General features: G+C 39.3%; 1 protein-coding gene across 3 annotated transcripts in view; it reads right to left on the bottom strand.

Annotated features, from left to right (window-relative positions):
* The window catches only part of LOC128365316 (multivesicular body subunit 12B-like), a 32,846-nt gene extending 16,024 nt beyond the window's left edge, over nt 1–16,822 (bottom strand). For 2 of the 3 annotated variants that reach the window (XR_008321801.1, XM_053326009.1), the window contains exons 1-7: nt 16,619–16,802; nt 14,882–14,983; nt 8,851–8,946; nt 6,975–7,065; nt 5,836–5,965; nt 5,575–5,685; nt 331–392 (exon numbers count right to left, since the gene is read on the bottom strand). Coding sequence is in view for 2 of the 3 variants with exons in the window: in XM_053326009.1 (XP_053181984.1) it covers nt 331–392; nt 5,575–5,685; nt 5,836–5,965; nt 6,975–7,065; nt 8,851–8,946; nt 14,882–14,974 (583 nt within the window). In the remaining variant the exon portion in view is untranslated. The other variant, XM_053326010.1, reaches the window with a different exon arrangement.
* Nucleotides 16,823–26,306: the final 9,484 nt, after the last annotated feature.

Raw genomic sequence — 26,306 nt, 5'->3', positions numbered from 1 at the left:
AAATGTTCTCTTGAGTGTAATGCGGAGCTCCTCTGGGAAGTCACGTTTGCTCAGATAAGGAAAATCTGTGCAGTATCCATCAGTGAGGAGATCTATAAGTAGATTGTTATAGATCAAGTACCAGAGGAACTGGCTTCATGGGCGTGCAGGTGGAGAATAAACTGTTTGTAAAGACATGCAGTGCAACATAGTGTTGAACCTGTTCTCCAAAAACACTGCTTTTTAAACAGTAAACTTTGAACTTAACCCATCTTAAATTCCTCTCAGTGTTTATGGTGATTGTCATGAATGGTACTGACTTGCATACATTTAAAGTGTGACACCATCTACCTGTCATGGTATAGATCCCACTGCTCTGGTACACAGAATCCGGCCTGCTCGTGGTCTTCTGGCTGGCAGAAAGAAAGCAAAAATGCTCTGTCATTCATCAACATATAAAAAACATCAAAAATGCATGGAAACTTATATGAGACATTCCAAGAGCATTTATTTAGCATGGAAACTCCCTACTCATACAAAGGCTTTTTTTCATCTGTCTTCAGGCGAAACAGAGCTCTGAAATCACAGGCTGAATCTAAAGGGGAAGAATATGGTAAAAGTTAAACCATGCATCAGCTGCCCAGGGGCTTGGACAGACCTTTAACGGGGGTTTTGAGCAGGATCTTGTTAATTCTGGAGGAACTGGGAGATTCCATTATTCAAGGGAAGTCTGTTTTTTAACGTTTCATGGCCTTGTATTACAGAAAACAGCACAGAATGCACTTTGTGGGCAGTTGAAGTTAACAAACCATATAAGATTGAAATCCTCATCAATCAAGCTATCATGAATTACACCCTGTGACTCACCCCACGGATCGATAAATCCGCAGTAAGCAAGGGTGGAAAAAAAAAAAAAATCACAGCTTCAAGAGTGCTGCATAACATGACATGCTTTGAAGGTAGAATGAGCTCCAGAATGGCATTATAAAACAAATGATCCTATAATGATAATGCAAAGCAGTTGGCAATATCATTAAAAAGGGAATTGCTTTGATTAGAGGACACACAGGCGTGAGGCAATGTAGTAAGGATCCTGCAGAATAAGCCACTGCTGAACTATAAAAGGCGAGACAGGTTTTTAGAAGTGAGCAGGTGTGAAGTTGCAAATAATGAAGTGTGTTTTGTGTATCCATGTTCTGTATATAATCTGTTTATGGATAACATAATCAATCTTTTCTGGAAGGAGGAGGTGCAAAATCTAAATTCTTAAAATTTAAGACAAAAGGCAGATCTGCATATTCTGAGGGTGACGGCGCTGCTCATGAGTTGTGGCTTTCAAAGCCTTATCTCTTCGGATGAGATAAATAAATGCAATAATTTCCATCAAGAGCAATAAAACAAGACTTCTGACAGGCTGTGGTATTTATGAGCTGAAGCCTGCAACTCAGATTTATTTGCAATGAAAGGGTCGACTTTTCTCCTCCTCATTTACATTAGCATTTGGCCATGTTAAATCCAGGCCAATGGTGAATTTTTAAAAGGTTGGCATCAATCTTGTGGGAACGATTGCCATATTCAATGCAGACTTCTTTTACCTTGCAAAGGTTGATTTCCACTGCTGAGAGAGAAAGGTACACATCTTTCAAAGCACAGAGACATCCAGCGGACTGATGAAGTGGAAGGAAATGCTTCAAATGTGTTTGTATTAATGTTGTTCAAATAATACAAAAAGGAACCATAGACAAAGAAAAACAGTACTAAATCTGGTTATCTATCCATTGGAGAAAGTGAATTCAACTCCCAAAGAGTCGCTGTGGAAGCAGGGAAATGTGCTCATGAAGTGCTTTTCTAAAAGGCAACCTCCAGGGTTGCTTTTCCCATCTGTTGGAAACACAAAACTGTCTCAATCCAAATTGGTGATTTCTAAATACAATTTTATGTGCATTGGAGAAGGTAACATATGGCAAATCAATTAGACAACTAATTCTTAAAACAAAAACATGGCAAGTGCATTCACTAATCAACAGCAGTGTTGGGGCTCGTATTATGTCGGCCACTGGAGTTTTGACAACAATTAATCTTCATTCCACGCAAGGAGAGCCATATTGACACATATTCCTAATTTGAATATTCAATTATAGTGTAGTTCCTCATCAAATTATAGTAAAACTGGGAACACGGCCTGAAAGATTTACGCAATTACAACGCAGATCAAGAGTCTTATGTTCCCATGAAATCTGCCCGAGTTAAAATCATATTAGTGCAGCAAAGCAAAACCACAGCAGCACTAAGGATTACTTGACAACGTGAATTAGAGTTCAGAGCTTTTTGTATGGTGTTCTTTATGTTGTTCCACGTGGAATAAGGAAAAGAGCTGTCTGTGTAAAAAAAAAAAAAAAAAAGAGAGGGAAAGAGAGAGAGAAGGAGAAGGAGAAGAGAAACTGGGAGAGACAGTAGGGACAGACGAGGGGTAGTCAGTGGAGAGGTAAGATGAGGATGAGAGTAATATCACTGAAGAGCCAGAGCTGCGATACAGAGAGCTGGAAGCTCTTGTTTTGACACACATCCAGCCTTTCCCGTGACAACATCTCCACACCTTCCTCTATGTGCCGACAGTGCTGCTTTGTGGGAGCTGCTTTCTCACCCATCATTATCCTCCTTTAAGCTCGGTGTCAGGTGTTGAAAAGAGGATCTCTCTGAATTTGGTGGCAAATCACTGAACAGTCTGAGCCCATCAGATCTTGGCTGATCATTCGATCATTCCTGACACCATTCTCAATCCCGTCCCTTGATCTCAGCTACTTTTTTTGCAACTTTTTCTGAACACAACAAAGTAATGAGTGAGATTGAGCTGGAAACGATTGTTTTTCGACACTTCAGATGGGAGATCTGTCAGGCGACACACTGACAGTCACGTTGTCTTTTTTCCTCTCGAGAGTCGTGTGCAGTGGGGAAGTCTTGGTTAACCAGCAAGCAATGAAAGCTTATACAATACTCCTGCAGAGCTGCAGCAACGTGTGGAGTGTCACAGGCAGGAGACAGCGCGATCCAAAACGTATTGATATGCATGCCAATTCTGACACTGATGACTCTCTAGGTGTTAAAGAAAACGCCGGCTATGCAACGAGAGAGAAAAAAGAAGATATTTGGCCTTGACATTTTTATCACTGTACAGTTTGATTTAAAAAGTGTCCGTGTGTACAATAACCTATTATTCTAAGAGAAATGTCAAAAACCTTGATTCTGAGTGAAGCGAGAGAAATTGCAATATTAGTACAAGGCTAATTTATGCTAGCAGTCACTGTAGAGGTCAGATATCAGCCTCAGCAATGACAGTTTTATCAGGAGAACAAATGGCAGCGTTGGCCAGGAGAAGGAAGGAGGGGGATACTTTACTGGACACATTTAGAGGCTGACCGGACGGTGCAGGTTTTTCACATTACAAAGTCAGGGAGTGGCTGATACGGTCTGTCTTGACAGAGAACAAGCCAAAGTGGTTGACATCAGGCTGCGGCCATGAATCAAAAACAGAGAAACCAAGTACTGTCGCTGGTTGAAATGCTTCAGACAAACTTGTTAAAGAGACGTTAAACACATGAAGTTCCAGCGTATTTGCACAGCAGACTGCTCAACAGGCCTGTACCCTAACAGTTTTAGTGGCACAATATGGTGTGACAGCCTGAGCCAATAAGAAATAACTATTTCAATTTTGCCGTTTCTCCTTAATCGTTATTTGTACTCCCTTTACTAATTTCTCAGAACCTAAAACAACACTTTAAACCTGTTTGATTTTCTGATGATAAAACAATACAAAACCATTTAAACAGAACACCCTTGATGAAATGACTGTGTGCAGCGCATCATGATGCAACACCCTGCAGTTACTGTGTACTGCAGCTCGGCACTGCTGAAAAACCTGATTTGCGGTTTACGTTGGTACACAACTAACAAGCTCTCGCTGCCTGAGGCAACGTAACATTTGAGAGGGATCACTGCAGCTTTCAAAATTATAAGGGTCATTAAAAATGTACACATTATTGACTGTATTTAAAACATCTTTTCCACTGACTGTAAAGAGCACTTAAATTTAAGAGGTGCTATTCTCCAAAGGCCATAAAGTTGTTATAGATAGCCCGAAGGAGGAATGGAGGAGAGAAAATCCTCCTGCTGAATATGAATAAAGTATAGTGGGATGATACTATTCAGACAGTTACACTGTAGTACTGTACTTACTTGAGCAATCAGTGAGTGTTGAAGAGCTGTTTATAAATCACTGTGTCAAACCATCTAATCTGCACCTTTTAAATGACTATAGAAATATTCATAGCTGTATATGTGGTTGTCTAAAGTGCATGTAACAACACAGAAAGGATGCCAGATAAATAGCCAAAGACCTGCCACTGTCTAAATTGCCCACAGTACCGTCCTTATGTGTCAGTGCATTATGGATGGAAATACTCTCAAAAGAAGACTCTTTGACTGTGGAATGAATTTTAATGTTAATACAAAAACAGCAGCCTGTGATCTCAGCAGGCATCAGGAGGGGGTGTGAGTAGCTTGGAGGTACAATTTATTCCAACCTCTGGGCCTCACCAACTTGAAAGTGGGCTTCAAAAGAATTGAGGATTACCGGTAAGAGTTGCGAAGGCGCACACGGGTTTGAGCTCTCGCATCACTTCAACACATCAAAGATTATTGACCATCGACATCCAAAACGCGGGCAATACACAAAAACTCTATTGAGTTTGAACTTTGGTTTTTGAATTCACGACCGTCCATGTTATTGTTTTCGTCCCGCTGAGTTTGAATGTGCCTGCTGGCATCCATAACTCTGGCCGGTTGTGGCTTTTAAATGGCTTTTACTCAGCCCAGCACAGGATGGCAAAGCATGGCACTTTAAGCTGGCAAACCCATCAGTGCCCAGTGCCAAGCCTCCCCTCTCCACAGCCCTGCCACACCGAAGGAGTCTCAATTGTTTATTTACAATTTGCTGTGGAAATCCCCAGTTCTTCATTCTGATAAATAATTGAGCTGTTTGATCTGGACACAGTACAAAGGGTTGCTCCGTTCTCTGCGAGGCCTGAGGCGGAGGATGCCTGAGCAGCATGAGCAGAGGGGGGACACACACACGCTCGCTCCAGCATGGCGGAGATCTTGGAGCTCTCCTCCCTTCCTCTGCAGCTGTCGCTCCCTCTCCGGGCTACATCTCCTCCTCTTTGTCTGCACAGTACAACGCTCCTGTCACCGCAGTCAGAGAGCAACCTGCCTCTGCCTCCCGGGACACACCACAAATAGCTGGAATTTAGCCCTCATTGAACTCATGTTCTTGTTCAGGGGATCCTGTCTAGTTAGCCTGTCGCTCCGGTTCGCTCTCGCTACCTCGTTGTCCAGCTACAACCTTTACGGCGGATTGCTTGGGAGTGATCAACTGCATGTGTGTTCATTGTTGTACATGTGGTGCAGAGACACAACAGTACACTGAGCGTGGAATTACACAAAAAAAACACACACAAAAAAAACAAAACAAAACAAAACAAAACAAAGAGGATAGTTTAACTTAAAGAGTTGCGGCTAAGTATTTCAGCATGACATTACCTTGCTGTGTAGGATGGGGCGTCAGTGGTAGTTTGGCTGGACTCTTCCTGAGATGACTGACACTTATGAACATCTCCTGTGCGATACCACACCCCCATGTTGTTCATCTCACTGTGTAAAGAAGTTGCATACAGAGGATGTGTCACTCTAAGTTTTCAGCTCAATGCAAATCAGAACATGTTTCATACTTTAGAAAAAGTGCTGTGATTGATAGAAGATAGGAAACATGAATTCATTTATTTACAGCGCCACAAAGCTCACCCTATACAGGTGTAGTTAACAAGATGATACTTGGACTTCGCTATGATCTGGATGTCAAACACAGCCGTCTGTGCAGCAGCACGAGGGATGATTTTCACACAGAGTCTTCTCTTCCTCATTGCAGTTTCCTCTGATGAGTCAGGTACACATGAGGGTGTTAGGCAAGAATATTCAGCTCTGTCTTCTCTCAGCTCAAACTAAAAAGAAAAAAATTTACAGACATTTTAAACCTCTAGGAGAATTCTGTATTCACAAATTCCACTTATACTCTTGCTATTTAGTCATTACCAGTCACAGAATAAGTGATGAGCTAATATCAGTTACCCAGTGACTTGCTGTGCTCAAAGGGAAATGACTGGACAGTGGAAAGCCACAAAATCCACATGCGTTATTATCATTTTTATCATTTTAGTAGGTAAAATGACAGAAGCAAGTGAATCCTCCATCAGCTTTAGTGCACAACAGGGATTTAAACTGGATATTGTAGATGGAAGCTCATACATAATGTCACATGTATACATTAAACATGGATTCACATAAAGTAATAAAACATTAAATTACACCGTAGCCAAACAAAATATAATCTCTTTTCTTCATTCTGGCAAAAAAAAAAAAAAAGCACTACCATGCTTTCCTATATTGCATCTGTGCCTCGCTCATTTATTTCCCCAGCACCACTAGAAAGTACAGTGTAAATGCAATGATAATAAAAATAATAAACAAGCTGTCCTCACTCCCCACACCAAAATATTATTACATTTCCAAGGAATGGATAGTGAAGGGGAAATACATAGCACTCAAAAAGCACTAAAGCATCGGGGAATGCATTTCATTAATATTAGATAACCCCCATCCACTCGTCCTCTCCCCAAATAAATACATAAATAAATAAGCCCCTCATAAAGAAAAGCACAGCTCCAGCTGAGATAAACAATGACTCATGATTCTCTTCTCTTGTACCTCCAGGGCAAATGTTTATTTTATTCCCACAGTCTACCATAAATTAAGCTAACCTGCACCCATAAAACATTCACTATCTCCAGCAAAGCTGCCCCTGAGGACCTCCGCATAAGCTGGTCGGAGAGTGAAAACAAGAAGAGGGGGAGCGAGCCTGTGGTCGCTATTGACTGTTTACTTACTTGTGTCCATTGTTTCTTGCACAGGTGTGAAGCCCTCTGGCAACGTGTCCTTAATGTCAGTCAGCTTCACATCCACAACAACGTCGGGCCCCTAAAAGAGGCAGGCAGGATATTTAAAGTCATGTATGCAAATTCAACTTTTAAAAAGGACAGAGAGCAAGATAAAGAAAAGGTTAGTCATTTTTTGGTGGGCTCGGGAAAGAAAATGTAGAGATAATAGAGTCAATGATTTACTAAAAGCTCGGGAGGTCTCTAAAGGGAAGGGTTGACAAAATAGCTGAAGTAATTACTCTCTAATAGCTTTTTTTTTTTCAATGAGAGAATGCAACTGTGAACTTGTAATCATTCTCAACCTTTTGGCGAGAAGCTGCGGGATGATGGGAGACAGAGGAGGCAGTCTGATCAACAGAATGGGACTGGTTAAAAACAATCAGGGACTGTGTAGTTGACATTTTCAAGCATGACTCTTCCCTGCCTCCCATTACATTTTCATTTTTTGCCATAATAAATTGCAATAATACACGGCGGCAGTAGAGAGTGGGGCGAGCCAGGCGTGACTTGATGCGTCCGAAAGGCTGGATTCCACTGCTACAGTTGCCCGACAGTCATTACCATTAAAGACATTTTTTATTCATAGTTTTTATACTGACTTAAGGAAGAATATGGATGAATGTTATTACTATGCATGGAACCTTTTTTTGTGTTTTCCCCTTTTTTGCTGGGGAGATTTTTTCCATCAGGACCTGACAAAAGGGGCTTTCTACCTCCAACCTAGAGTATGATAAATCACAAACTATTTACTTCCCCCCACATAATTCAGGGGCTAATTTTACAGAATCTGTTTTTGTCATAGACAATTACAGTGGGAGCTCCATTGACTGGCAGACAAAATAGCCTTTGTTGATGGCTCTGTCATGTTTTATTTGTGTCAAAGTCGTTAAAACAATGTGGACACACATTTTAAGATAATATACAGGAACTAGTGGGAGGCTATTTGTATGCTACTGTATATACTAAACTAAGGACCAGATTGAGCTCAGGCTTGAGGCTGCCAAGTTGCCTGGCTTTTAGAGGACATACAGTAAAGAGGAGGCTTGATTAAGTCTTAAAATTGAGCTGATGCAAAATAAGAACAAAAATGCGGGTTTTGTTTACAATGCTGTCCACATTATATTCCTGCAGCGGAGAATAACTCATTCATAGACAGCCAATAGTAACCTGTATGAGCTAAGGTTATACAGCAGGTGTATTTATGGCCATAGAGCAGCTGACAGCAATGCAGCCACACATCAACTGTATGGGCTACAGGCAGCAGGCACAGTCCAAAATGACCCAACAGCAATATGTGAAACAATCAAAGATCATTTCACTCACATGAGAGCCACTGCTGTTCAAATTGAGAATTCTATATATAGCTAAGTAGTACTCAAAGTGTCTGCTGTAGTGGCATTTCTTACATGCATTAAAATTAGCACTTTCATATTCACAATTATCCGCGTATCACCTTTCAAGAATCATTATATAGTAACGGGGACACTGTTGATTGAGGAATAGTTAAAATACAGCTCATTGTTATTTCATGAATAACCATAAATAATATCCTCAGGAGGACCTACAACATGAAAAAAATAAATCACTGAGGTATTATTCATCTGGAATATGCATGCCATTATATGTAAAAGTTCAAAACTGCACTGCCAACGCTGGCCTTTTTAAATGTGACTTTCACTGATCAAAGTGCAAAGTGCATAAATAAATTCCGGCAGCAGGAAACCGAGCTAATAACCGCTTACCAACAAAAAGGGGAGCTGTGGATGAGGATTTTAGTTGAGAATGCATGGGGGGGGGGGGGAGAGAAGTTTACATTTGCACTTACAGGTTTTCTGGTGAAACAGAGGTAGCGGGTGACCTTGGATTTGAATAAGCCGTCCTTCCACAGGTCGGCGTCAAAGCCATCTGTTGTTTGTGCAACCTACGTGAAAAAAAAAACAAAAAAAAAAACAAGGAGAGAAAAAAAAATGCAGGAGGTGGGATAAAGTTAATGTATGTATGCCATGAGCGTGTTGCTTTTGCCTCTTCCTTTGCATACTAGCCTTAATTAACGCTTGCCTACACTAGTGCTCCATCTCATTAGTGCTCTGTGTGGGTAAAGGAGTCTTAGCCTCCAAAAAAGGTGGCTAAAAATATCATCCCTCGGGACCAGGCTGATTAAAGATGCCCTGACAACGATCTGCTCTAATAAGGAAACCAAACTTCACTGTGCTTCTATGGGAAAGCAGGGATTATATTTCGGGTAAATGTGAAATGTATCTTTTTTTTTTAAAACCATCTGCGGTATCCCCTGAGTGAGGCACAGGTACACTGAGAACAATGCACATGTACCTTGAATAGTTTCCCTGCTCCACATCATTCTATTATTTAACGAGACAGGTCTTCTTAGAATAAATTACTGTAGATTTAAAGCAATTTCAATGTGCGTGTGCCTAAATAAGTCTAAACCCAAATACCTAAGCAGCTTGTCCTTGTACAATAGGCCTGTTCATAGTTGTAAATGATCAGTGGAGTCAGTAAAAAAAAAAAAAAAGAAAAAAGAAAAGACTGCATCAAATTGACAGCATTTGGGCACCACAAGTCAAGCTCAAGGTCCTACACTGTATTGCTATGTAAATGTAGGTGTGCAGGGCAGAATGATAAAGCAAAATATAACCTGCAGACTGCATCACAGAGACTCCTCCATCGTTCGAGCAAATATGCTTGGCTGAAACGTCATGTTCCATTGGCTATCATGTGAGAATCACCTAAATAACTGCCAGAGTTATTTTCTAAAGGGATCCTTTACAAAGAAGAGTCAATCTAATGAGGTTCATTCAAATGAAGAAGTCATAGATCTCTGCACCCACCCACACACATTACCCCCTTGACAATAATGATGAATGACCCCCGTGGCTGGGTGGGGGGAAACATGGCATGGGGAGATTCATGCAAAACCACCACTGACTAGATGGGATGAGAGCAGAGACTAGAGTGGGGAGCAGAGATAGATAGTGGGATGAGAGAGAGAGAAAGAGAGGGAGAGAGAGAAAGAGCACAAGATGAGCAGAGAGAGGGATTGCGGGGCGTCTCCAACAGCAGTTCCATGAAAAGGTCCCAGAAGGAGCCAATACATCACCAGCCTCCCCTCTTCCTTACAAGACAACCCGTCTTGGCCACTTTTTCCAGGTCAGTAGCCAGCGCATCCTGTCAGCGTAAACAAAGGGCTCGCTTTGTGAAACCCAAAGTCAAGTTGAGGAGTAACGAGGGCACGGTCCTCCTAGGAGGCACCTCAGGCATCATCCTGCCACAGCCGCCGGCAGCAAGGATGCGACGCAGCTTGAATGTGAAACGCCAACTGCTGAGCCCCAGCAAAAAAGGCATGTGTTAAGTAGCAGCAGCTCCTCTCTAATGCTTTCGAATCTGCCACTGTATGGCTTCATTATTACATAGATCTCAATCAATGAAGAACTACGTGTCTGATAAGAGATGTCACAGCTCTGATATTGAAATCATTTCATTTAAAGCGTAGTGACAGATTTAACTGCCACTTCCTAAAATCTTACCCTTACAGTGATCTGAAAGCCCACCTAGGAGACACTTTGGGGGGGTGCAGGGGGGTACTGAATATTCCTATGAAGGATCTCCGGAGACAGACAGCGACAGCAAGTTAGTATGAAGCACTGAGAAGCACAGCTGTAAATAAAAGGATATAAAGGCATACAATCCAGAATCTCTGGAGAGTGAAAGCACCTGGGGAATACATAAGAGAGGAAACCAGTCTGTTCAAAGAAAAAGAAAAACTGAAAGGAAGAAAACTGTTTTGGATCTTATCGCTCAAGTGAAAATAGATAAACTGACTACTATTAAAAACTGCAGCTGTAGTACTTAGAGAACCTTTCTTTGACTTTAAGTCATGGTTCTACCTTTTGAGAAATAAGCTTGTTGGGGTTTTTTTTTTTTTTGTGGATATAAAACTCTCATCTCAGATTAGCATTAAAACCTGAAAGTGGGGTGAAACAGATTTTTTCGATGAGAGCCAAACAAGATACCAAATACTCTAAAGCTCAATCATCACACTGTATTTCTAGTTTTATTTGCTATTTACAATAAATTTACATTAAGCTACTCCTCATAATACCAAACATTGTATTTTTAACATTTCTTTTGTGTATGAATTCATAATACATACAAGTTAATAAGGGCACTTTAGAGGTGCTCCCTCTAGGATAGCTAGCTCTGTCTAGCTAGCCTAGCTTTGTCTAGCTAGCATCCCCTTGCCCCCAGTATTATGCTAAGCTAGGTATTGTATTTTTCACATTTCTGTTTGTGTACAAATTAGGAAAACACCACAAAAATTAACTAGGGAGCTTTAGAGATGCTGGTATCTGTATTTTTTTAATTTTAAACAGAGCTAAGCTAGCTAGCGTTCCACTGCCTCCAGTATTCACACTAAGCTAAGCTAATCACCATTTGGCCCTAGCCTCATACTTACATTATTGCACACACACACACACACACACACACACACACACACACACACACACACACACACACACACACACACACACACACACTACTGTCTATCTTCTCTTCAAACTCTTTTAACCATTCACAAAAGAGAGTGAATAGTTGAAAGCACAAATGCCTCCTCATAACTGAAAAAAGGGCAGCTGGATTTCTAATACCAAGCCAATCTGAAGCTTGTTCTACATTTCTTTAATAAACTTAGATTTCTGTAATGAGTTCGTGAGGGTAACGTGTCAAATGCTCAGGTGCATTTGAAATACGCACACACATCCCCTTTGCAACCCTTGCACAGAGTGTGAGTGTACGTGAGCGTGCTCATGGTGTTTGATATTGGGTGGCTGCTGGTGCTTCGGCAAAGCTCCTGATCCCAGTGGAACAGTGTTTGATCTGGGCCTGTGCTCTCTTGTGTTGGAACAACCTGCTCAAGTTCAGAGATGTGAGCGCGCCGTATCACAGAGCAAAAGAGTTAATCAGCCCTTTGATCTGCTGTATGAAAAGTATGGTAAGTATGGTAAGCAGTCAGTATTAAGGAGGAATTTGAAAAGAAGTCTAGTATGAAGGGGGGGGGGGGGGGGATCAATACAGTGTAATATCCTGAGACTTCCCTCTTCTCAGTACTGCATTAGTACACTGATGTGAAGTGTTGATATTTTTGTTTGTTTTTCAAGTGTACAGATAAAAGACCACATACTGATGTTCAAAAGATGTTCTTGAAGATGGGACAAACGCATTTGATATAGAGCTTCACAGTCTGAAAGGCCTTGAATTTTATCTTGGAGGCTGACTTGTACTTGACTTTTTTTATTCATGGGTATGATTTTGATATTTTATTGCCTTGAAGAATATGCTTTTTTATTCTATCTATTTGTTTTTTTACAAAAGAAAACTAACACAGACTGAAATATATCACTAAAAGTGACACTATGTAAGATTCAAGCTATCTGGAGTGTAACCCTGGTTTCCTATGAATATATTCCAGCATATCTTAACAAGTAAAAACATGACAGACGGGAAGCAATGTTACATTCACATCATACAAGAGCAAAACTAACAGTCTACAGCCATGCTAGCGGCTTTGTGAGGCTGTATTTAGGCACTGGTAGCATGAGGCAGAGTGCTCTAAGCTAAACACTAACGTTAACATGCCGTTGGATTTAAATAATGTTGATTGCATCTAAAATTGTCCAATACTGTGTACCAAGAAAATACCATCAGAACATTGTTAAGTGTTTTCAAATCAAGTTCTGTGTTCTTCAAACATCATTAGTTAATTATCTTTTACAGAAACTGAAGTTAGCTCTGTGAACAAAATGTATGCTTGCTAATACACGAGACGCACAAACTGGGGCTGGTTTACACTCTGTTCTGGTCAGCTTGTTTTCGTGGCGACCGAAGCTCATAAACCAAACAATGATCCAAAAACATACATAAGGCAGCATATGTAGTGGCATCAGGTGATATAAAATTAATGTTTTCATTCTTGCACAAATTTCCAGCAGAGGGATGATATTCAAGAAAGCGGTTTTAACAAACTCTGAATTGATGAACTCTGGGATGGGAGACTCTGAGTTTTGTACCAGAACAGCTGATCAGAAGCAACTGAAGCTTTAAAATATAAAGATTGTTTTTAAATATACAGGTCATAGACATAGAGAAATGATTGCAAGATCACAATCTGATCCAATAATACTAGAGGCGTTGAGGTTAAAATACAGTTGATGTTAAAATGTTTGACCTCTATTTATATCTCAGCTGAACCACATTCAGTGGTGCAGCTCGATCCTGCTCACTAGGAAATATTAACATAAAATATTATTCATTGAATAACCTACCTATGTGTCTAAAGCTTCAAATTGATTTCTTTACATTTAGATTACACATTATGTGCAATAAACATTTCAGTGCACAACAAACTGACAGCAGTCATGTGCACAAAATCAGTGTTATAAAAAAACAAACGTCCACGCACAACAAGGAGGACATGCAGAGGTTTGATTCTGAGCTCAGGATGAATTCACACTGTGTAATATTTGAATGTTCAAACAAATGACTGATGTACATAAAAGCAAACTAAAAAACATATCCAACCAGGATTTTGATTCTTTCTTTACAGCAAACCTTCGCTAATTAATGCATTAATTAATACCATAGTTACTATAACTAACCCTGAGTTTCAGTTACCTTTCCATCTGGATCTTAAAACTCAGACTTTCCCTCATCTCAAGATTAACTAGCTCAAGAGTTTTCAATAAACCCACTTTATGAAATACCACCCAGATGTACAACCTAGTGCTTCACAAAATATATTAGCATATAGTGAGCGTCTATTACAGAGGCGAACCAGTCAGAGACGAGTTTTCATGCCTCCAGTTCATGCACAGTATTTGCACATCAACAGTAATGTGCTGGCGCAGTGGAGCAGCAGAGGAGGAAGTCTGATGGGGTTTTTCTCTGTTTGTCACTACCGTGTGGCGTGTACGCAGCTTCCCTGCCAGTGGCTTCGTTCTGATGCCAACCCACCATCATCTGCCAGAGATTCGAACAAGCTGGGTGTGTAGGGTGGAGCAGGAAGAGATAAAAAATCTGGGGGGGGGGGTAGGGTGAAAGCAACAACAAGAGGACTGGATAGGAAGAGGGAGAGAGGAAGAGAGATCTGCCCTTAAGCTTGTTTTGTGCTTTGTTAAACTCGCATGCTCTTCTCTTTTTAAACTCTTCCCTTCACAAAGAAAAAAAAAGTTTGCTGTTAATAAACCAGTAGATTCTGTGCTCCTTTACATCTTTACATCTTTACACATTGTTTATTTTCCATGCTGTTCTGGTACACTTGGATATAAAGAAAACATGGGGGGGAAATTTCAAATGACTCTGGGTGGCATGAATGAAACATCATTAAACCCCTGCCTCTGGTGTGTCAGTAATACTGGTGGCAAGATAACAATGTCAGGAAGAGAATCCTCCTAATCATCAAAGTAAACTTTATGAATAAGTCATCTAACAGCTCTAACAAAAGAAAAAATAAATCACCATCACCTTGGAAGGCTGCCAACATCATAGCATTGTGTTATAGTGTGTGTCAGTTGCAGCAATTACATGTAAAACCAACAGCGGAGAGCAAAAACAAAAAATGGACTAGAAGTTACTGATTGACATTTTAGATTGTGACCCTATAATAATGCTGGAAAAAACATGTTAAATTTAATGGAAGAGCCTCACAAGAGTACATAAATGATTGTTTCTATCTTTAATAAAATCACTGTCTTCTACAGTAATGGAGATATCAACTAATGCATAAGTTTGACCCATGTTTCAAGACAAATAGTACAGTTCAGTTCAAAATGAATACTCACAACATAGTAGTCATCGGGAGCCTTGCCGAGTGAAGCGATTACTCCGACTGCAGAGATTGGCTCTGTAGGCAGCTGGTCGCTTACTTCAGACATGACGAACCTCTGTTAGAAAAGCAGAAGAGCCTCAGCACAGCTTCGGGCACTTCACCAGAGTTAACTTACTACACTGATCCACAGCTCTCTACTTTTGAAATGGAACTTCAAATCCATCATGAGATCCAATGCAAGATTTGCTAATACTGCATTTAAATGTTGAAAACAATAAGATACAAAAACATGCTTGTACTTTGGGACATTCAGGACAATTAAAATAAAACAATGTTTTAAATCTGACTGAATAAACAAACAAGAATCCAGCTAGTGAAACTAATTGAGGATTTTATCCTTAAGGGGTCATTACATGGAGGATGTGGAGGATGGACAGGGTTTTTCTTGGCTGAAATGACCAGAAGACCACAGTATTGACTTCTTGATGAGGCTTATTAGGATCTCGAAGAAAAAGTGGCTTTCTAATCCAGGATCAAATGACAAGTGAGACCAATGACAAAACAGCATTTGGAGACCACCCAATGACTTCACCAAATCACAAATTAGAAGGAGTGATCACATATTTTCAAGGAAGTCCCAATCAATTGCTATCTATTCCTGTCTTGGGGAATTTTTGCCTAATGGGTATGCAAGCCTTTTACAGGGTAAGTGGCTTTGCAAAGGTTCCCTAAGCAATTTTATTAGATTAGCTTTAAAGCATTCTTGTACTAACTGACAAAGTTGCTGCATTCAATCTTGATGTTTACAAAATCTATTGCAATTAAGCTGATCAAATTAGGGGGTTTACTCCAGAAACAGCTGTCTCTTTAACAAATGTTAGATAGCCGTACTTATTCAAATGAAACAGGATAGCAAATTAGCTAATAGAATGAAGGATCTCTTTGTAACATTAATTTGTTCAAAATGAGCTTTGTTTTCTAGCACGACATCAAGGCTCAGAGACTCATCCAGGCAGACCAAAGAAAAATCCATCCAAACTTATTTCTGTCTCTCAAAGAAAACTTCACAGTGTGTTGCTACTGGGTCTACATACTTGAAAAGAGAAACTGTGATACTGGATAATAGGTTTACAGTGATAAGAGCTGCAAGTGCAACTATTGATTTTTTTTCATATTTATATAATTATTTCATATTGATTATTTTCTTGATTCATCATTTCATCTATAACAGTGAAAAATTACACTGTAGAAGTCCATGGCAACATTTTCTAATGTCTTGTTTTATCCTGTATGACGAAGAAAAGCATTAAATCATCACATGTGAGAAGCTGCAAACAGCAGTTTGTACAAATCACTAATTATGAATTAAGAATTACAACTTTTGTATATGGGAAACATAATATTGAGTCTCTCTTCTTTCAAGTGTGAGCAGCAGCCTTCACCTCTGCTGAAAAGCTGGAATAAATGCAGGCTGGTGAGAGTAAGGGAGTTAAAATGTTACCTGTGAGTAATCACTGTATATATCTTGTCACAATGTGTTTGTATCAGTCAGCTAGGTAGCTAGCAAGCATCTTGTGTGGCTATGTAAAATCACATACAGTATTATTGTATGCTTTAGCAGCTCATACAGTGCTAATGCCCTAATTTAGCTAATGTAGCTTCTGTACTTAAGAGCTTAACTCTCATTTATGCTTTGTATGGTAGTTCAAACACTAACTCCCATTATTTATATACTTAAATGTTAGCAAACCTTCGTGAAGTTGGTTTCAGGTTAGTTGACTCTGCCTGTGGTCACTTTACAGGTCTCCTGGTAAGCTACTGTAGCTACAGCTGTGCACCTGGACCCGACTTGCAGTTGTAGCATTAGGTGCAATAGTGGAAAAATTAATTGTAGGCTCACCAGAAACCGTCTGAGCTAAGTTAGTAAGTGAACATTAGTGTTTACCTGGTAGAAACGTGTTGTTCCCTGAGTGCTGTGTGACCCATTCACCTTTGGACTTCCACACCCCGCCAACCTGCAGGGAGTTAACTTCCGGGTACTGATAGTAAATAATTAACCAAAACAACCACATCCTCATATTAGACAATAGCTCTACAGTATGTTATATTAATAATACTAATAATAATACCAATGATAATTATTAATAATAATACTAGCAATACATAATAATAATAATAATAATAATAATAATAATAATAATAATAATAACTTTATTCATATATTCTAAAAGAACATTTCAAAGTGGTTTACAATAAATAAATAAAAAACAGATAATGCAAGTAAGTAGGATCCAAAACAAAGATATAGACAAGATACAATTAATTAAATAGTGCAACAATCACCATCAGTTAAGAAAAAGCCATATGATAAAAGTGAGTCTTAAAAGATGACATTGACACAAAGATACATTTGCCTGCCTGTCTCTCCATGGAGGAAGTTCCATATTTGAGTGTCAAAGACATAAAAAGGCACAATCAACTCAAATGACAAATTGAGATTTTGGAACCATTAGACGGGCCCTGCTGGAGGATCTGAAGCAGCAACCAGGCTCATAGGGAGTTAGCAGATTACATATATGCAGGAGCCTGGCCATTCAATAGGCTACTTTACAAACAAGCAGTAACATCTTAAAATCAATTCTAAAACTCACAGGTAGAAAGGATTGGTGTATTGTGGTTCCTTTCAAGTATGTATTAAATACCAGGCAGCTGTGTTTTTTGCCAGCAGCTGACTGTGGATGTTAGGCCTGCTGATACCAGAATAATGTGAATTGCAGTAATCAAAATGTATGTATGTTGGAAGCTGCCTTGCACAGTTTCTTTTGGTAAGTAATTTTTAATTTAAACCAACTGTGTGCATAGCCAGAAAGTTATTAACTGTAGTTTATTTTTAAAAACAATTGTATTATTTATACATGAGTCACTGATAAAAAAATTAAAAAAACATACTGAGTCAATGAGTGCAGCACAGGAGCAATGGTTTTAATTCTACAAATGAGAACAGCATATGAAAGCACCATCAGAAAGCTATTTAAATGGTAAACAATTTACTTTGTCAGTGTGAGTAGTGTATATGTAGAGAATAAAGGCCAGGGCCAACAATGCCACATTGACTCGTGGGTGTATTTCTTTTTGCAATAACTATTGAGATCCAATTTAGCCATGGTAACTAAATTAAGGTTGTGCATCACTAAATGTATCATTACATGGATCTATCTGCCGGTCACGCCTTCTGACAGTCGGTTGTCTCTCTAATCATCACATGTCATTACGATAATCAAATAAAAGTAAGATAAAGAGCAATGTATTAACTTAGCTGTAACATTAGGTTGTACATCTCCCAGAGTACAAAACTTAAAAGCCTCTTTGTACACTGCCCTAAAAACAGAGGGGTGACAGATGCTTTCCCATCACTAAGTTAATAATTTCTACCCCCATCATACCAATCAAATAAATGATTTCATTCCGCAACTATTATCCTAATTTATTCAAATCACAGACTTGTTGCTCTGTTTTTGTGACATGGTGCCATATGCTGGAGGGGTATCTTCACTGGGGCTACACACAGGGAAATCTATTTATATATTTATAGGCTTACATGGCTGCACATGACGTGATCAGCTTCCCCGTTTTTTTTAATTGCAAGTCCTAATGATTCTATAATTGGAGGGAAGACATTCAGTGGACAATCTCGTGTGATTAGATCTGTCACCACTTCCATGCTAGCTGTTGATATCGGGCGAAATTATCGGTGTGCTTTTGAGATGTTGGAAGGTAAATTTTCTTACACACAGAGGAAGTGTTTCTATTGTTTCCAATCTTCTCATCTAACTCACAGCCAGAATGTGAATAAGCATATTTCCCAAAATGTCGGCCTATTCCTTTAAGTAGTAGTGACTGAAAGGTAAAAGTGAAAGCCTCACAGTGTACATACTAAATGTTTCAGTATTTGAGTTGACAGTGCTAGTGAGAATTGACATTTTGGATTTAAGTAAACAATAGACTCTCTTACTTTTATTATTATTGGTTGTGATAAAGTGAATTTAAATCAACTACAAAAGCTCAAAGGGGCTTTAGCCTTCATGTGTAGGCTCCTGGATATTAATGAGAAAGTTATAGTTGAAAATGAAAATGAATGGATGACAGAATAATGGCTATAAGGAACCTTAACCTGCAGCCAGATAGTGTTCTTCAGTGTACCATAGCAGCTTCTGCCAATATCAAAGACAATCATTCTAGCAGAGAGATTTATATGAACAGAAATTTTATGCAGGTGTCTTATTGTGGATTTTTTTTATTTACTTTGTCAGCTACTGTAGGCCTAACACCCACCCTCCTCACCATCACACCACCCACCTCAGACACACACACAACCCTACAAACACATGCTTTCACATCAAGGTGTTGACAACCTTCTGAAATGGGCATGCTAATTTTATGTAGAATTTATGGCAGTGCTAAAGTTAATAGGATAAAATCTAAGGTGTCAGCAGGAAAAAAAAAAGAGCAAAAAAAGAAGATGAAAAAAAAAAAACCCCAACAACACATGCTCTGGCTGAGAAGAGATACACCTGCTAAAGTAATGGTCTAATTATGGAATAGGTGATGAAACACTCGTTGAGAGTCTAGAGATATCAGCAACACATGCTAACTGTGAAAGCCATCAGCTATTACAGTGTTTTAATGTGCGGCACATCACATGCTGAGGATTGCGGGGTAAGATGAATGATGGCCGTGGCAGGTTTCTGTGGGGGAGCAGCCAGTGTAGGATGCATAGCATTACAGCTGGCATTTTGAAAAGGTTCATTAAAACTGTGATTTCTTTGTTCATGTTTTGTTTCATGTTCACTTTATGACATATCTTAGTTAAAGTTGACCCCCCAACACTGGATCATCCTAAAATGCACAAAATATCATACGCGTATTCTAGTTAGTCTTAACAATGTTGTATATATGAGAGGTAATCAGTGGATAATAGAAGAGCCCTGGACCAAAATTATACCTCAGTGAATGACTTTGCACCCAAATGATAAAAAAAAACAGCAAAGGTTTTCTTTTCATGTGTAAAGGTCATTCACTGTGTTTTGTAATTTGCTGACACCAGTCTGGGGACTGAAGATGGAGATTTCTGTGGTGCCACCCCGAGAGTAATAATATCCCTTTCCCAACTTGGGAAATCTACTGCGCCCCAATGTCCCCGTCACCCATATGAACCCATTATGGGCTGTGTAGAAATCTGCAGGTCTCATTTCATATATGACCCTCACCCCCTCCTCCTCTCTTTTCTGTCTACACATAAAAAAACCCTGTGTCTCCTGAATAGCTTATAATAACATGCTTTAAGAAGCCTACCCTTAGTGCCCCCATAGGATACAGCCTTGCAAGCCTTTATACTATCCTACTTTTTTTTCCCTAATTAAAGGTCAGTTTGGTCTAGTCTCATTGTTGCCTCGGCTGAAAAATCTCCTGAAACATGATGGCTTTGCCAAATGTGATTTAATTTTCCATTTATGCCATCTGTTTTCTTGGCTAAAGCACTGAATTGCACAAGTTGAAAATGAAGGAACTGTCTGAATCTTTCTGTTATTCATCACGTTTTTTGTTAAAAAATCCCATTCCAAAAAGGATGTGTTTCTTAATAATGAACCTTTCAACATCAGAAGACCTTTGTTTGACCTATATGATACATTTATGAGTGGGCATGTATATTTCACTCATCTAGAGATGGTCAATACAGCTTCCTAAATACTATTTTATCTAATCTCATACTAGCTTACACTTTATAGCTCAACTTATCATCAAACACACACCCATACACTCTAATGCATCCATGCACGCACATTACACACACACACACACACACACACACACATACACACGCACACACACATGCATACACACATATACTTTCCTCCGTCTGGTGGGGAGTCTGGACTGCTCCGACTGACTGCGCCTCACTGCCCTTGTGCAGTGGTGTGCCAGTTGTGCCTTCCCCCATCGCTGTGAATGCCACCATCTGGTGTGCCACGTGGACATCATAATCTCCCCTTAATTACATTAGCAGTGCAATCAGTTACTGCATTACAAGGCCGGGCGAAGAGCTTTTAAATCTTGGAGGAAATCATAAATAATTGCACTAAGTACCCAGCGCCAGATGTGCGTGCCAACTTGGCTGGCATGAGATAAATAGTAACCTCAACAACGGTGTTCAATATCGACTCTGCAAACATTTTTTGGGCAGTATGATCCCCTTGTCCTTTTCTCTTGTCCCCTTCCTCGTCCTTTCCCTTTTGGACTCTCTCACTTTGTGTGTTAAAGCACACAGAGAGGAGAGAGGTTGAGGTCTATTGACTGTACAGCCGGCTACCTGTTGCTGCAGTTTTTCTCCACTGCAGTGTGACTGATGGCATCCAGTAAACTGTAGTATGTAACAAGGTGTTTCTCAGCGTCACCATTCAGTGAATTACTGCATCCTTCAATCATCCTTCATTCATGTAATTAGATGTTTCTCAGGTATCTTGTGTCAGAAATTGAAACTCTTTATGAATGCTGAGGTTGTGCAGTGTAACAAGACAATATACATTATGAGCCACTTTCTCCTCGGAGGGGATGTTGTGTTGTGTTGCATGGTACTTTTCACTCATCTTCCTGTCGTGTTCTCAGTTCCCAGGGCTGCTCATACTGACACATATCTCACTCATGTCACTGTCAGCTTAGAGCACTTCCTCTTTCTGGCTAGATGAGGCCACCAGTCAGTGTCATAACACCAGTGGTCAACAATTCATTTACATTTTGTGTGGGAAACATCACCGTAATATTTTTTCCCCCATAGACATTTTGAAATACACAGGTGTAACTAATAACATTAACAATGCCAGCAGTGAGGCAGCATGTACAAAGCCAGGGCCCCAGAACTGGTAAAACTAAATTGTTAATAGCATTAATCGCATGTGCTATCAAAATATCTGTGGTAAAAAGGCGTACTTTAACTTATGTTGCAGTTTGTCTGTTTGTTTTTTCAAGATTATATGAGGTTTTCATAGTAGGGCACAATATTATTTTAAAACAAAATGTTCAAATTTGCAAGTATAGTGAAAGTTTTTGGGAAAGTAGAGAAAAACAAAACAAAAAACAGACAGGAAAGGGACATGGAAATGCTGGACTACTGTAAAAATGCTGAACTCTAAACATATAAAGTTAAAGTTCTAAAGTTTCTAGAGACTTTCCAAACAGAAGTCTCCAGTATGTTCAGAATAGTGCTGATGCAACAGTAAACCCACCAACATATTACCATCCTCCTGTTCAAACTTCACTACAGTAGTTATCACTTTTCATAAGGACAGAGTTTAAAACCTTTCTACTAACTCTAGCTAACTAACTAACCAGTGTTCAGGATTTTACTTTATTTAAAACACATCATCTTCTTCTTCTTCTTTTTTCCTTGTCTTTTTTTTAACCATGAAATAATTCTGCAAAATGTTTCAATCTTACCCATGTGGCTGTTTTAAGTTGTCTTTACATTAACATAAATACTAATGTATTTAACATACAATTCCTAATGCTTGCATATTTGTCATTAAAATGTTCCAGAAAGATGCTCAATAAAAAAGTAAATTAAAAAAAAAAAATGTTCCAGAAAAAACACCACAAGCTTTCAATAGGTTATAAAAACCTTAGAGTCAATAGATTTAAACTACTGAGTGGATTAAGAGGATTGAACTGTACATTTTCTCTTCAGTCTGCCATTGGTGGCACAAGAAAAATGAATTCTAAGCTTAGTAATGTCTCTTACTGCAACACTCTCTGAGTTTCATAGTTTTTGTTGTGATAATTTAATATCATGACCATCCAAGTCTCAGAAGTGCTCCTACATCAGATGCCTAATATTGTACAGAAACTCCTTTTTTTTTTTACTTCTGGAACTTTGGGTGAACTAACTTCTCCCAATAATCTACTGAATGATGAAACTGCTGGTACTCATTAACCATTTCTTAAGTTTCCTCACAAACCAATCAATAGGTTTTAATGGCATGTGAAGAATTGGACAAAAAAAAATGCAGAGATAGAATCTGATCTCTGAACCCCTCCTCATGGTTATCAGATCATTTTATGACATTAACCCAAAGTCTACACTCATAATACATCTAGAGGGGGGAAACTGCCAAAAAAGGGTGACATTTTCTTCTCCATTTTAAATCAACACATCTTTTTGGTATGCTGATAGTGTATCTTTAGGTTAAATGTAAAAATAAAAATAAATCTGTTATGCTGATAGTCCAGATTTTTATATTTTCTGGGAAAGCCAGGTTAAAAGGAAACAACTCCAGTGCTTGGCATCCAGCTCTGGTTCTCCCTCACACTGTAAATAAGATATAAATTCAAAAAAGCCACCATGACAATCTGTCTCCTAGATGGAGATATTGATATTAACATGTACAATACCCATTTCAATTTGATCACAATCTGGCCTTCAAAGTGCTATTTAAATGACCGTGTGTCTTTTCAACTAAACAATGTGAGGATAAAAACACAGCAGAGTGAAGAAAGAGAATTACAGATATTGACTAAATACGTCTTATCATTTATCATAATTTCTCCATCCACTTTGTCACGGCTTCAGCATTTAAGGAAGATAGATGATACAAGATGTTGTCCTCTCTTTCATACTTTCCGTGCTCTGGGAAGTGTATCCAATATGGACTTACTTTACCTCTTTGCAATTGTGTTGGCATGCGTTTGTCACCATCTCGACATACTGTGCATTTCTTGCTTCTTTTCCTCCCCCGACATGCTGTGCTGTAAGACATCTGGCATTCAGACCTTTAACCTTTTATGATAAAGGATGCATTTCACTAGCAGCAATATATCTCACTAATAATAACAAATATTTAGAGGGCAGTGTGTCAAATTACTACTACACGGATGTTTGAGTTGACTAAGCGGTTGATATATGTTATTCAGGTAGTTTTTGAAGGCGCTACAATGTCAGCGTAGTGTCATTAAGGAGCCGGGCTTTGAAAGGTGTGGCATTTGCTATTCTGTGTCCCAGTGGGCATGCTGAGGTGGTCCGCTCGGCAAGGGCAGCCATTAATATCTGAGGGGTGGGGTGGGGTGGGGGGGTATTCCCATGGCGAGGTGACTGGTTGGAGAAGGCCTTGCTCCGCCACAGACACCTACAACATGAAAGTTCAAGAAAGTGCTGACTTCCTCATCAGCTCAACAGTACAGCAGCCATCTGCTCCCCTGCTAACTCATGCAAAATAACCACTGTGAACTGAATCTGCAGGAGGGATGCGATCCAGGCTAGTGTCCAAATTTTTTTCTTAAAAGGTGGTATGTTCTTCTTCTAAAATTAATCAAATCACACATATCAGAAACACATAAAGTGAGAATATGAAGAGTTATTAGTTTAATAAGCTCTGTTTTTCTCCCCTTCTTGAGACATCTATTACACGTACAGGACTGTCACTCAACTCTCTCATGTATTTGAATGTGTTGTTTGCCCCGGTGTGGTGATTTAGAGGGAACATTTTATCAGAGCTAGCCAAACAAGTCTGGTCCACTGGGGAGCCAGGCATTTTATAAGGGTATAAATAATCAATGGCACTGCATCTGTAATGGCCTGTAATGCAGTTTGTTAACTCCCCCACTTCACCCCACCCCCACCCAGGATGGCGCGTTTGTTGCTCAGACAATAGAAACGGATTGCCACGGCTAATTGACGCAGCAGGGGGAATCTCTCTTTCGCTGTCTCGCTTTCTTTCAGTGGTTCTTCTTACTGTTCATGATTATTCTTATATTTTGCAACAAGATACCTTTTGTGTAGTTTCCCCATCTTGAACCATTACATAGGCATTGAGTGGGTGATCACAGGATGCACCACCCTTATTTTCTTATTAAAAAGTGTACATGGGGTGCAAAAATGGAAAATAAAAGTAATTACGACAATATTAAATAATAACTTATTCATGCATTATGGTTACACTGTGAGTATCTTGTTTCAGTTTCAGCTGTTGCTTATTATGAGCATCAATCACAAATGAACTTTCATTGATTAATTAATTACATGCCACCCTCACAAGGGAAAACATGGGTCAAAAAAGTTCAGTTTTGTGACCCGCAATATAAAACTAGTATACATGTGAGCTTTTAAAAAATATCAGTTAGTGAATTGTTTTCTATTAATTATAAAAAAACGTTTATGTCTGGGAGATATTTGGCAATCCTGCTCATGTAGGATTTTCGAAAATGCACACACTCCGCCATCACTGTTGCATTTGTGTCTCATATTTCACATATTTTCAAGGAGAAAAAAAAAACAACAACCCCAAAACAAAATACCAAGTCGACTCACACCCCCCAACCCCCCACCCCCTTCCTGTACACGTACACATACAGCCACCACTGAACATGATACATATTTTGAGTTTTACCCCTCCCCCTCCGTTCTCACCCATGAGCCTCTGATTTCCATTATTATTAATATCTGCCTGTTTAATTTTCAGCTCTGTCATAATGTGTCGGCCTAAACTACAAGAGACAATCCCTTATTGATTACTTTCCCAGCAGCCCCGGCGCATGCCCCAGCTGATCACGCCTCTCATGCACAGACATCTCATGCATTTCAGATAATAAGCTGCTGCTCTGGAGTTGAAACAAATTGGATGTGCAGTCAGTCACTGTCCAAGTGAATCATGTTGCAGTCTGTCAGTGGACTAGGCTTGGATTATCATCTTACCCAAGCGAGGCAAAAAAAAAAAGAGAGAGAGAAAATGCCATGAGCACCTGCCGTGATGGCACGGTGGTATAGACTCCTGCATACATCCTGTTTAGAATTCACTTACATGAATATTCACAAAGTGATTCACAAGCATAAAGGCACAGGTTAACACTTTCTTTTGAAATGTTTGAAAATATGATAAAGGAATACACAATATGACAGATAAAAGGACTAGAATCATATTTGGCATTTTTGACATCTGTATCATTTGTGAGCTAGTATTGGTAAAAAAAAAAATCTCTTTCATCAATTTTCACTGAGACAGACTGTCATATAAAAAGCAATTTTTTAAAATCAAATTTTATCACACTTTTATTTATTTTGACAAAAGTTTAAAAAAAAAAAGAAGGATTACTGGCTTTTAGCATCACAGCTGATGGCATTTGGAAAAGTTTCCAAGGAAAGAATTTGACAACATGAAAGAAACAAGTCCATGGTTCTTTGAATCAATGAGAAGTGAAGGTCTTATTGGAGCCAAACTTTTGTTTACATGACATTTTAATACAACCCTCAAAAATCCTGACATGACCAGAGGAATAGAATTTCTTATTTATGCACCATATTTTCAGACCTGACAACAAGCAATCTTTATAGCATGAAAGCACCTGTGTACTTACAATAGTGGATGCAAGACACACCATCCACCTTGCACATGTTA

This window comes from Scomber japonicus, chromosome 9 (assembly GCF_027409825.1).
Source record: "Scomber japonicus isolate fScoJap1 chromosome 9, fScoJap1.pri, whole genome shotgun sequence".
Taxonomy (NCBI): Eukaryota; Metazoa; Chordata; class Actinopteri; order Scombriformes; family Scombridae; genus Scomber; species Scomber japonicus.
This window is presented reverse-complemented; position numbering and strand designations above follow the sequence as displayed.